At 50.6% G+C, this 12,136-nt stretch overlaps 1 protein-coding gene across 1 annotated transcript; it reads right to left on the bottom strand.

Moving 5' to 3' along the window:
• Nucleotides 1–6,753: 6,753 nt before the first annotated feature.
• On the bottom strand, nt 6,754–7,736 carry LOC147986543 (uncharacterized). The gene is made up of 2 exons (XM_087542050.1): nt 7,600–7,736; nt 6,754–7,165 (listed from the first exon to the last, which is right to left on the bottom strand). The coding sequence occupies exons 1-2, from the start codon at nt 7,734–7,736 to the stop codon at nt 6,754–6,756; spliced, it is 549 nt and encodes a 182-aa protein (XP_087398176.1).
• Between the last annotated feature and the right edge of the window lie 4,400 nt (nt 7,737–12,136).

Here is a 12,136-nt window from a genome sequence, read left to right as displayed (position 1 = left end):
GCTCGCATAGTATCACCACGATCTCTTCCTGTAGCCTTCTGAGTTGCCTCACGCCAACAGACTTCCGAGAGATGACGTCGAAAAAGTTGCATAGGCCAAATAGGGTTTCAAGGACGTGCGCGTCCATGATCCCACGGATTGCAACTAGAAGTATCTGCATCATCAGCACGTGACAGTCGTGAGACTTCATCCCGCTGAACTTCTGCTTCGCTGGGTCTAGGTATCTGCTAATCTTCCCGCGTAACCGTAAGGAAGTTTTACTCCTACGAGGCAGGTGAAAAACTGCTCGATCTCCTCCTGACTGAGAGTGAAGCACGCGGGAGGGTAGTCATTTCCGGTCTTCTTGGCCATTTTGCCTTTGCGACGACTTTCCGTGTCCTGCTTCGCCTCATCATCATCATCATCATCATCATCATCATCATATATAGTGTGAAGCTCCTGCCTGATGCCCATTGATTTCAAGTCTGCCCTTGCTTCCGGCCCATCTTTGGTCCTCTCTGGCATGTTGAGCAGGGTACCAAGCAGACTCTCGCACACGTTCTTTGTGATATGCATGACATCAAGGCTGTGAGGCACACGGTGGATCTTCCAGTACGGCAAGTCCCAGAAAACAGACCTCGTTTTCCATACCTTCAGCAGCGGCTCTGCGCCTTTCGCTTCTTTCCCGGCTCTGGCGCCTTTTGCTTCTTTCCCGGCAGTGGGCAGTCTTTCCAATTTTTCAACAGCTCATCTATTTCCTCACCGCTCCTCGTACGCGGGCGTCCTCGGGGTTCGGTTTCACCATCGAACAGATCCTTGCGTTTTCTCCACGGGTCATTGTCGCGAAGCCACCTTCGATGTCCCATGATCACGGTTTTTGAAGACTCGGGATCTCTATCTAGCTGGCGATACGTTGTGTCATCCATGCACCTGACGCATCCAGAAAATCCGTGGACCACCTGCCCCGCGACATATCCGTAACCGAGATAGTCGTGCACCGTCGTGAGCAGCGCGGCTCTCATAGGGAAATATTCTTTCTCTGCGGTGTCCCACATATTGGCTAGCGTTTTCCACAGCGTGTCAAGCTCCTCTTTCAGCAGCCCCAGATACAGATTGATGTCGTTCCCTGGTTGTTTCGGTCCTTCAATTAGCATACTCATGTGAATGTACTTCCTCCTCATGCACAACCAGGGGGGAAGGTTGTACATCCACACAAACACAGGCCAGGTGCTATGTGTGCTTCTCTGGCTGCCAAACGGATTGACTCCATCGGTGCTCGCGCCCAGCACGATGTTCCTTGGATTGTTCCCAAATTCTAGGTCTTTGAAGTTCAACGCTTGCCACTGGCTCGCATCCTTAGGGTGACTCAACATCTTGTCTTTTTTATCTATCTCCGGATCATTTGCGTCATCTTCTCGCTTCTTCTCCTCCCTATCCGCGTGCCAACGCAGGAGCTTTCCTACCTTAGGGTCCGCGAAATACCGCTGCAGACGAGGAGTGATCGGAAAGTACCACACCACTTTTCGAGGAGCTTTCTTCCTCTTCTTGAATCGAGTGACGCCGCACACTGGACATATGGTAGACTCCGCGTGCTCGTCCCAATAAATGATGCAATCGTTCATGCACACATGGTATTTCATGTGCAGTAAATCCAGAGGACACACGATTTTCTTCGCCTCCTCCAAACTGGTCGGGCACTTGTTCCCCTTGGGAAGACGTTCGTGCCAGAATGACATGTTCTCGTCGAAGCATGCGTCGGTCATTTTGTGTTTTACCTTCATCTCCAGAGCCATGAGCGTTACTTTCAGGCGGGTATCCTCGGGCCTGCATCCTTCATACAATGGAGTAACCGCGTCTAACTCAAGTTGATCCATCTTGGTTTCTCTCGGGCGGCAGCTCTTGCGTTATCCGTCTGCTTGAGAAGCAGCTCTTGAATATGAGGGTCCTGCACCCAGCCCATTGATGGTCCAACGTCGTCTGCTCCGCCGGCATCATCATCTTCATGATCATGCCCGTCGTCTGCTCCGGCATCTTCCTCATCATCATGTCCTGCATCTTCTACATGATGACTGTGTACAGCATCACCGTCGTGATCATCTCCTAGGGATTCTTCGTCTTCTCGCCCGCCCGAGCCGCGGTGGTTGTCTTGCTGCACTTCCTCATTTCTTGCCCGGCCCCCATGGATGATTTCGTAGTCATCTTCATCACCTTGCCACCGATAGCCATCCATGAAACCACGCAAGAGCAGGTGGTCCCGCACCTGCACGGATTCCGGGTCCGCAATAAGGCTCTTCAGCTTGCATCTTCGACACGGACATCTTATCTCCATCTCGTTCTTTTGAAGCATCTCGGCCTTCGCGGACCTCAAAAACCTATTCACGATGCCTTCGGTCATCATGCGGACCATGGTCGCCTGCGGGGTAGAGCAAAACGATATTTTAGAACCAAGAAAAAATTTGGCATGACTTTCCCTAAAAATAGGACCAAAAAGAATGCTTAATGCCAAAATTCTTGCCGAAACGGAAATGAATCAACATTTCGGCAAAATATTGGCAACTATCGCATTTCAAATACCGGTACACCTCCAAACACAAGCACATATGCAACACCACAAACATATGCAACACCACGAACATACATAGATCTAGCTAGGCCATAAAAAGTGCATGTGCACATTGTTGTAGGGAGAACAACATAAATATAGCTTCCCCCCTTACTTACCTATCAAAACAAGGTAATTTAACCACTTAAATTGAATGAATCTATGGTGGAAATGAGGTGAAAAAGAGGAGGCACCCGAGACAAGGAGGAGGTGGAGAGAATGAAGTGGGGAGAAAGTGAGTGTGGGTAGGATAGGCTGTCCAAAATATCTTGTTGCTGCCCACTTACTAATGGCGCACCAACTCTAAATGCGCCATTAGTAATCCAGGTTACTAATGGCGCACCTTCTGGTGGTGCGCCATTAGTAGTTTTGCAAAAAAAACATACTAATGGCGCATTGTCCCACAGTGCGCCATTACTAGTTTAAACTAGTAATGGCGCACGGTGGAACAGTGCGCCATTAGTAGTTTTGCAAAAAAGGGAATAAAAAATATAATAAAAAAACAACATTAGTGGCGCACTTTCCGGCAGGTGCGCCATTACTAGTTATAACTAGTAATGGCGCACTGTGTCTAGATGCGCCATTAGTATGTTTGGACAGGCGCACTAGTTAAAAAAAATTTGATACTAATGGCGCACCCTGGGCCAGGTGCGCCATTAGTAGTTTCAACTCTAATGGCGTATCAGAAGGTGGTGCGCCATTAGTATATACTAATGGCGCACCGCTTGTCTGGTGCGCCATTAGTGTCAATCCCATCTATAGCCCTTTTTCTAGTAGTGAAAGGACTTGAAGTGGACGTCAAGCAATAGACGAGGAAGCCACGAGGTAGGGGGCGTGCCTACCCCCTAGGCGCGCCCTCCACCCTCGTGGGCCCCTCGTGGCTCCACCGGCCTACTTCTTCTTCCTATATATACCTACGTACCCCCAAACCATCATAAGCGACCACAAAAACCTAATTCCACTGCCGCAACCTTCTGTACCCATGAGATCCCATCTTGGGGCCTTTTCCGGCATCCTTCCGGAGGGGGCATTGATCACGGAGGGCTTCTACATCAACACCATAAGCCACTCCGATGATGTGTGAGTAGTTTACCTCAGACCTTCGGGTCCATAGTTATTAGCTAGATGGCTTCTTCTCTCTCTTTGGATCTCAATACAAAGTTCTCCTCGATTCTCTAGGAGATCTATTTGATGTAAATCTTCTTTTTGCGGTGTGTTTGTGGAGATCCGATGAATTGTGGGTTTATGATCAATATTATCTATGAACAATATTTGAATCTCCTCTGAATTCTTTTATGTATGATTGGTTATCTTTGCAAGTCTCTTCGAATTATCAGTTTGGTTTGGCCTACTAGATTGATCTTTCTTGCAATGGGAGAAGTGCTTAGCTTTGGGTTCAATCTTGCGGTGTCCTTTCCAAGTGACAGCAGGGGCAGCAAGGCACGTATTGTATTGTTGCCATCGAGGATAAAAAGATGGGGTTTATATCATATTGCATGAGTTTATTCCTCTACATCATGTCATCTTGCTTAAAGCGTTACTCTGTTCTTATGAACTTAATACTCTAGATGCATGTTGGATAGCAGTCGATGTGTGGAGTAATAGTAGTAGATGCAGAATCTTTTCAGTCTACTTGTCACGGACGTGATGCCTATATACATGATCATACCTAGATATTCTCATAACTATGCTCAATTCTATCAATTGCTCGACAGTAATTCGTTTACCCACCGTAATACTTATGCTATCTTGAGAGAAGCCACTAGTGAAACCTATGGCCCCCAGGTCTATTTTCCATCATTTAATCTACCGTCAACAAGCTATTTCTATCACCGTTTATTTTGCTTTCTTTACTTTTAGTCTTTATCATAAAAGTACCAAAAATATTATCTTATCATCTCTATCAGATCTCGCTCTCGTAAGTGACCGTGAACAGATTGACAACCCCTTTATTGCGTTGGTTGTGGGGTTCTTATTTGTTTGTGTAGGTGCGAGGGACATGAGTGCGACCTCCTACTTGATTGATACCTTGGTTCTAAAAAACTGAGGGAAATACTTACACTATACTGCATCACACTTTCCTCTTCAAGGGAAAACCAACGCAGTGCTCAAGAGGTAGCAAGAAGGATTTCTGGCCCCGTTACCGGGGAGTCTACGCATAAGTCAAGACATACCAAGTACCCATCACAAACTCTTATCCCTCGCATTACATTATTTGCCATTTACCTCTCGTTTTCCTCTCCCCCACTTCACCTTTGCCATTTTATTCGCCCTCTCTTTCCCTTCGCCTCTTTTTTGTTTGTCTCTTGTTTGCTCGTGTGTTGGATTGCTTGCTTGTCACGATGGCTCAAGACAATACTAAATTGTGTGACTTTACCAATACCAACATAAATGATTTTCTTAGAACTTCGATTGCTCCTCTTACCGATGCTGAATCTTGTGAAATTAATGCTGCCTTGCTGAAACTTGTCATGAAAGATCAATTCGCCGGCCTTCCTAGTGAAGATGCCGCTACCCATGTAAATAGCTTTGTTGATTTGTGTGATATGCAAAAGAAGAAAGATGTGGACAATGATATTGTTGAATTGAAGCTATTTCTATTTTCTCTTAGAGATCGTGCTAAAACTTGGTTTTCAGCTTTGCCTAAAAATAGTATTGATTCATCGAATAAGTGCAAAGATGCTTTTATCTCTAAGTATTTTCCTCCCACTAAGATGATCTCTCTTAGAAACGATATTATGAACTTTAAGCAACTTGATCATGAACATGTTGCACAAGCTTGGGAGAGGATGAAATTAATTATACGTAATTGCCCTACTCATGGTTTGAATTTGTGGATGATTATACAAAAAATTTATGCCGCATTGAATTTTGCTTCTAGAAATCTTTTAGATTTGGCCACGGGAGGAAATTTTATGGAAATCACCTTAGGAGAAGCTACTAAACTCCTAGATAATATTATGGTTAATTATTCTCAATGGCACACCGAAAGATCTACTAGTAAAAAAGTGCATGCGATAGAAGAAATTAATGTTTTGAGTGGAAAGATGGATGAACTTATGAAATCGTTTGATAATAAGAGTGTTTCTTCTGATCCTAATGATATGCATTTGTCTACCTTGATTGAGAATAATAATGAATCTATGGATGTGAATTTTGTTGGTAGGAATAATTTTGGTAACAACGCGTATAGAGGAAACTTTAATCCTAGGCCATATCCTAGTAATTCCTCTAATAATTATGGTAATTCCTACAACAACTCTTATGGAAATTTTAATAAGACTCCCTCTGATTTTGAGACTAGTGTTAAGGAATTTATGATCTTCCAAAAGAATTTGAATGCTTTGCTTGAAGAAAAATTTCCTAAGATTGATGAATTGACTAGGAACGTTGATAGAATTTCTCTTGATGTTGATTCTTTGAAACATAGATCTATTCCACCTAAGCATGATATCAATGAGTCTCTCAAAGCCATGAGAATTTCCATTGATGAGTGCAAAGAAAGAACCGCTAGGATGCGTGCTAAGAAAGATTGCTTTGTAAAAGCGTGCTCTTCTAATTTTTATGAGAGTAAAGATGAAGACCTAAAAGTTATTGATGTGTCCCCAATTAAATCTTTGTTTTGCAATATGAATCTTGATAATGATGGGACTGGAGATGAGTCAACTTCAGTTTGAAGGTGTCCCAAAAATTCAGAGTTTTTAGATCTTGATGCAAAAATTGGTAAAAGTGGGACTGAAGAGGTCAAAACTTTAGATATCAATGAACCCACTATCTTGGACTTCAAGGAATTTAATTATGATAATTGCTCTTTGATAGATTGTATTTCCTAGTTGCAATCCGTGCTAAATTCTCCTCATGCTTATAGTCAAAATAAAGCTTTTACTAAACATATCGTTGATGCTTTGACGCAATCTTATGAGGAAAAACTTGAGTTGGAAGTTTTTTTTGACTATGAAGACAGTAGGAAAGGTTCCTACTGCATATATATTACCAAAACAAGGGGGGTATAATTACATGTTTGTGTTACATACAGGGGGTGGTTCGTGCACCACCCAAGGCTACCAGAAGGTAGTAAGCAACTATTGTATGGAGTCAAGTAAAGCAGTAATAATATGCTCTTTGGAGGGTTTCACTCTATATCTAAGATTGGAAAAATCCTACTTAAATCTCTATTTCCAGGCTGTGACCGAAGGCTTGATCTTTCTGAAGTGATGGTTGTTGCGCTCCTTCCAAAGACTCCAGGCCGACGTCAAGAAGATATCCATCCACATCTTTCGGGGCTGCATGGTTTTTTGATGCTTGATCATATCGAGTCTGTCATGCTGCATGGTCCAGGTGAAACCCAGAGATCTCCAGCACTCCTGACTGAAAGTGCAGTGAAAGAATAGGTGTTCCTCCGTCTCTTCTACATGTTGGCCACACAAGAGGCAGTCAAAATTGTTTCCAATGTTGTAGTGTCTCCTCTTGAGCATGTTTCTGGTGTTGAGACGATCAACGAGTAGGAGCCACCCGAAGGTCTTAATCTTGGGAGTACATTTGGCTTTCCATAGCCAACCGAAAGCTTCATGGGCAATCACATCTCTGAAATAAAATTTGTAATATGAGGATGTTTTGAAGTTATTGTCTCCCCACACACATTGCCAAGTGTCATGATCCTCCGTAAGTGTGATTCCGGCCACGTCAGCTTGGATGGATTGCAGTTCGTGACGGGCTTGAATAGAGGGAAGGTTTCATGCAGATTAGTGTATGTCTGGAGATGTTTGACCGAGATGTCTTCAGAAGTGGCATAAGAATAGACCCTCGGGCAAGTTTCAGCATATATGGACTGACTCCAATTATCTTTCCAGAACAATGCAAAAGATCCATTACCAATTTTGATGCGTGTCACACCATGATATGTGGGCATTAGATGAGTTAAATCTTTCCACCAGAAGGAGCCACACGAGTCATGAGCATGTGGAATAGTGTCACCGTAATAAGAGACCCAGATTAGCTGGACCCAAGGGATATCGTGCCTGTTATAAAACTTGTGGAGAAACTTGAGGAGTAAGGCATCATTCTGTATTCTGAGGTTAATAACACCCAGACCACCATTTTTCTTGGGCGTGCAGACCATATTCCAAGCAGCAAGAGAATTACTTTTTAATCCCATCGTCAGTCCATTTTTGCCATAGACAGTGTCTTCTGATTGTCGGTGGGAAATGACACCTATGGGATCACAAGAATCCCTACTACGGTTGCGGAGCACGGGGGTCGTGAGAAGAGCAGATCAAACAGGTAGCACAAGGTTCGTTTATCCAGGTTCGGGCCGTGAGGATGCGTAAAACCCTACTCCTGCTTTGGTGGATTGTATATCTGTGTTCTTGAACTAGCTATGGGGCGTGAGGAGCTCCAAAAAGCCAAATCCTCCTCCTGGTCGCCTCGGGCCTCCTTTTATAGGAAAGGGGCTGCCACAGTGGCACACAGGAGGTGGAAAGGGTACAGTAATGCGAGGTTATCCCTCGCATTACATGACAAGGTGCAATTAATGCGCCTTGCTTAGGTGTCCTTGCTTTATCGGGGGCGGGGGAGGGCCCTGTCCCGTCCGCTGCCGCTCCCTCTTGTGTTGACACGCGCCCTGGCCAGCGGTGCCTCTGGTGCCATGTAGGCAGGCAAGCAGCTGAGGTGGCACAGTGGTGGGTCTCCACGAAGAGACTGCACGCCGCCACGCAGGTGCCTGCCCAACTGGTTGGGTCGGCAGCTGTATGCGAACGGCGGTGGAGGTGTGGCTGGTGCGGGCCTGACAGTGGCCCCACGGGTGTCCTTGGCAAGGGCCTTGTCGGGGGCCCGGCAAGGGTCTTGCCGTGGCGCACGCTGTCATCCCCGGCAAGGCTCTTGCCGGGGGCCTTGTGGTCCTCCTTGGCTGGGATCCTGCCAAGGGTCATCACATTCCCAAGTGGGCATCAGGTCTTGAATGTCTTCACAAAGATCTGCATGCCACCACGGGGATGTCTCTCGAATCCTCGCCCCATGGGGGTAGTGGACTCAAGGGTGATTTCGCTCCGTAGGTGTGGGGCGAGCCGCCACCGCAAGGATCTTGTCGGGCTAGCTAAAGCTGCCCCCCGGCAAGGATCTTGCCGGGGGGGCTGCTCTGTCCCCTTTGCTCTTCGTGGTCTTGGTCTTGGCATCGTTCTGCTTCTCTTCAGCTTCGGCCTTACCTTGGCTTACTTCCCTTGCCGTGCTTGGTGTGGCGGCGCCTGTTGCTCAGACTGCCCGTGCACAGTTATAGGGGTACAAAAAGTGTACCCCCCCTTTTTGTACACCGACAGGAGCCCCCGGTCCTGGGCCACACATAAGCGCAACGCGTTGTTGGGCTAGGCCCAAAAACGGTGCGCCGGCAGGCGGGGTGGTTTTTACCGCGGTAAGTTTCTTCGCGCGCTGCGCCCCCCACGCTTCCCGCGCATGGCGGCGCGTGGGGGGCGGCATGTGTGACGTGGGCAGCATGCGTGGGGTTGCTTCCCGCGGGCATGCGTCACATCACAGTTAATGTGAAAGGAGGCGGCCCGTGTTCTCCCCCATAAGAAGGAATAACCGCGGGCGCGCTGCTCACTTTCTCCTCTTCCTTCGTGCCTTTTCCAATCTCAGAGCCGCCGCTCCCTTTCTTCCTTCTCTTGCAAGCTTTTCGCCGTCGCCCACCGTTGCTGCCTCGCCACCCCCCTTCCTTAACCCTCTAGACTGCTTGGCCGCCATGGCGCCCAAATCCGCCAAGGGCAAGGGGGTGGCTAAGGGCCCTGGGACCGTGGAGCCACCGGAGAGCGCGTTGTTGGGGGACAAGACGAAGTCCGCCTTCTTCTTCCCCTCGTCGGTTGACGTTCATGAGCTCCGGGCCTCTTTCAAGCCCTTGTGGGGAGTGAAGACGGGGGGAGAGAACTCGGGACACCCGGCGACGTGCGTCATCCCTGCCGCTTGCGCCGATCCTGCCCCAAATCGGTACCCCTTCTTCGTCAACTAGTTTTCTTGTGGGTTATGCCCTCCTTTCTCTGATTTCTTCTGCGATATTATGCACACCTTCGGTTTTCGCCTTTTGGATTTCACTCCGAACGCGGTGGCGTGCATGTCTTCCTTTGTGCATCTTTGCGAGGGCTTTGCCGGAGTGCAGCCCAACACGGTGCTCTTCCACCATTACTTCTATCCTTGAATCCAAACGGGAGGTGCCGTTGCTGGTTGCGTCACCTGGATCCCAAGATCCAAGGAGGTGTACCCGGATGGTGCCGTGAGGGAGAGGTGGGATGAATGTCGTGACCGGTGGTGCTGGATTGAAGATGAAGACCCGCCGGAATTTTGCAAGGTCCGCCGAGCGCCGCCGGTCCACGGAAACGATTGGGGTGATGTCGACGCCGCCGACAGGAGGCTCACTGTTGCCACCACCAGGATTCTCCGGCTGACCCGGGCTGGGCTCACCCTCGAGATGATCGGGGCGGATTTCATCCGCCGCCGGATCGCCCCGCTGCACAATAAGGGGAGGCCAGCTTGGCTCTTCACGAATCCGGCTGACATCATGCGGCTCCGCCCTGGCCTCGACCACAACTTCACGGTGATGGCGCACGCCCACTTCTGCCAACGGCTCTTCCAGCTGGATGTGGATCGCGACGGCGAGGTCGAGCTGACCGGCAAGGCCGCAAGGGTTGCCGTAAAGGCCGACAAGGTCGTCAAGGGGCCGCTCTTCAAATTGCCAGCGGGGGTGGTCCTGTTGTGCAATAACTCGCGTCGGTCCGAGATCATCACCATGATGCCGGACTGCAACGCGCACGACCCCGTTCCTAGCTGGAGGGAGCCAACGGCCGCAGATGTGCAGCACTTCTTCGACACCTTGATTGAGGTGTACGTCAGTGCCGACGCCGAGCGGTGGCTTGTCATGGACACCACCCAGGCGCAGCTGGACTATATCGCCACCAGGGCGAGGGAGGCACAGCTTGCTCTGGAGGCCGGCAGCGCCGGGGGCGTGGAGGACGAGGTCGCCACGGCCGCGGAGGAGGAGCAGTTCACCCTGTGGGCGGCGGCCACTGGGGAGGCCAGCAGCACCGAGACTGGAGCTCCGCTCGTCGAGGACGCGGTCGACGAGTCATCGTCGGAGGAGGGCGTGGCGGCGGGCTCGACGCCAGCCATGGGAAGAGGGCGAGTCCTGCGGCGGGCCGGCTCTGGCGAGCCAGTCCGGCCTGGCAGGGGCACGCGGCCTCAATTGACCCTGGAAGGGCCAGGTGCCACACGAGGGCCTCGGCGGCGAAGAGGCTGACGAAGGCCGCTGAGAAGAATAAGGCGGCAGCTCCTTCCTCATCCGGGCGCACACAGACCCCGCCGCCTTCTTCGCCTCCTCCGGCAGGCGTCGACTTGGATGATGACGCGGAGCTCCCCTTTGATCTCGGGCCTCTCATCCCGGAGAGGAAAAGGAAGCTGGCGGAAGAGGAGGAGACGGATGACGAGTAAGTACTCCGTACCTTACTGTCATTTTCATTTCCCTGAATTGGGTCGCTTGTCTTGATCCATTTTTGCTTTTGTAGGGATGCAGAGACGTTGGCCCAGAGGGCGAGGACCTCGGTGAGCAGCCAGCCCCCGGCTGGGGCTTCAAAGACACCACAGGTGGTGCTGAGTAGCCCGGATAGCAGCCCCCGGCGCAGCCCCCGGCATAAGTTCGTCACCTCCTTCTCACTCGACATGGGGCAGGCGCCCGATGCCATGATGCTGACCTTGCCGGGTTTGCAGGAGGGGAGCGGCAGCAGGAGGAGCCGCTGGGGGCTACTCCTAACACACCACCCCCATCGACTACGCCGCCGCAGGGGGCGTCCCCGGCAAGGGCATCAGGCACGGAGCCCACACCCATGGAGGAAGAAGGGAACTTGGGCGCTGGTGGCTCTGCCTCGGCGCCAAATGCTGGCGGAGAGGGGATTTCTGCTTCGCAGCCCGGCACTGGTGAGTCGCCCGTCCTTCGTCTCTGTCCTTTTCCCTTATGCTTCTCTTGGCTTCATTGCTTCCACTGCCGCCTAGGCCCTCCTTCAACAGACACGGAGGACATGGACACCGTTGTCAGGGATATTGCCGAAGAGGCCGCGGTTGAGGCCGACAAGATTGCCGCCGAGGAGGCCGCCAAGAATGCTGACGAGGCCGCCGCTGACGAGGCCGCCAAGGGCGCGGCCGAGGATGCCGTCGCGGGGGCCGCCGAGGCTATCGACGAGGCCTCCGCCGAGGGCGTCGGCGGTGGTCCTGCCTGGGGGACCGGCAAGGCCTCCGCCGAGGAAGAGGTGATGGATGATCAGCCTCCCTCCTCCTCAACCTCGGGCCCCGGCAGGTATCTGAAGGTGGGCGATGATCTTTTCGTCCACCTCCCAGGGGCGTCAAGCCGAGCGCCCGCCGAAGGAGAAGTTTTTTATGGCGAGGTGCTTGCCGCCACCGGGCTCGAGATTGTCGATGCGCCGGGCATTGGCGGCGACGGTTCTCCAGAAGAGCAGCTGTTCCGCGCCATGGGGGCCAATTTCCGGAAGCTCCAAGTGCTCTACCGCGCCCGTCTGGACAAAGTCA

Source organism: Triticum urartu, chromosome 2A (genome assembly GCF_056163025.1).
Source record: "Triticum urartu cultivar PI428250 chromosome 2A, HENAU_Tu73, whole genome shotgun sequence".
Taxonomy (NCBI): Eukaryota; Viridiplantae; Streptophyta; class Magnoliopsida; order Poales; family Poaceae; genus Triticum; species Triticum urartu.
Note: the sequence above shows the minus strand (reverse complement) of the source record. Positions and strands in the feature narration are given on the sequence as shown.

Coding starts and splice junctions, on each gene's coding strand:
- LOC147986543 (XM_087542050.1), bottom strand. CDS start 7,736: ATGGGATTAAAAAGTAATTCTCTTGCTGCTTGGAATATGGTCTGCACG. Junction 7,166..7,599: donor CTCCACAAGTTTTATAACAG/GCACGATATCCC, acceptor ATTTTATTTCAG/AGATGTGATTGCCCATGAAG.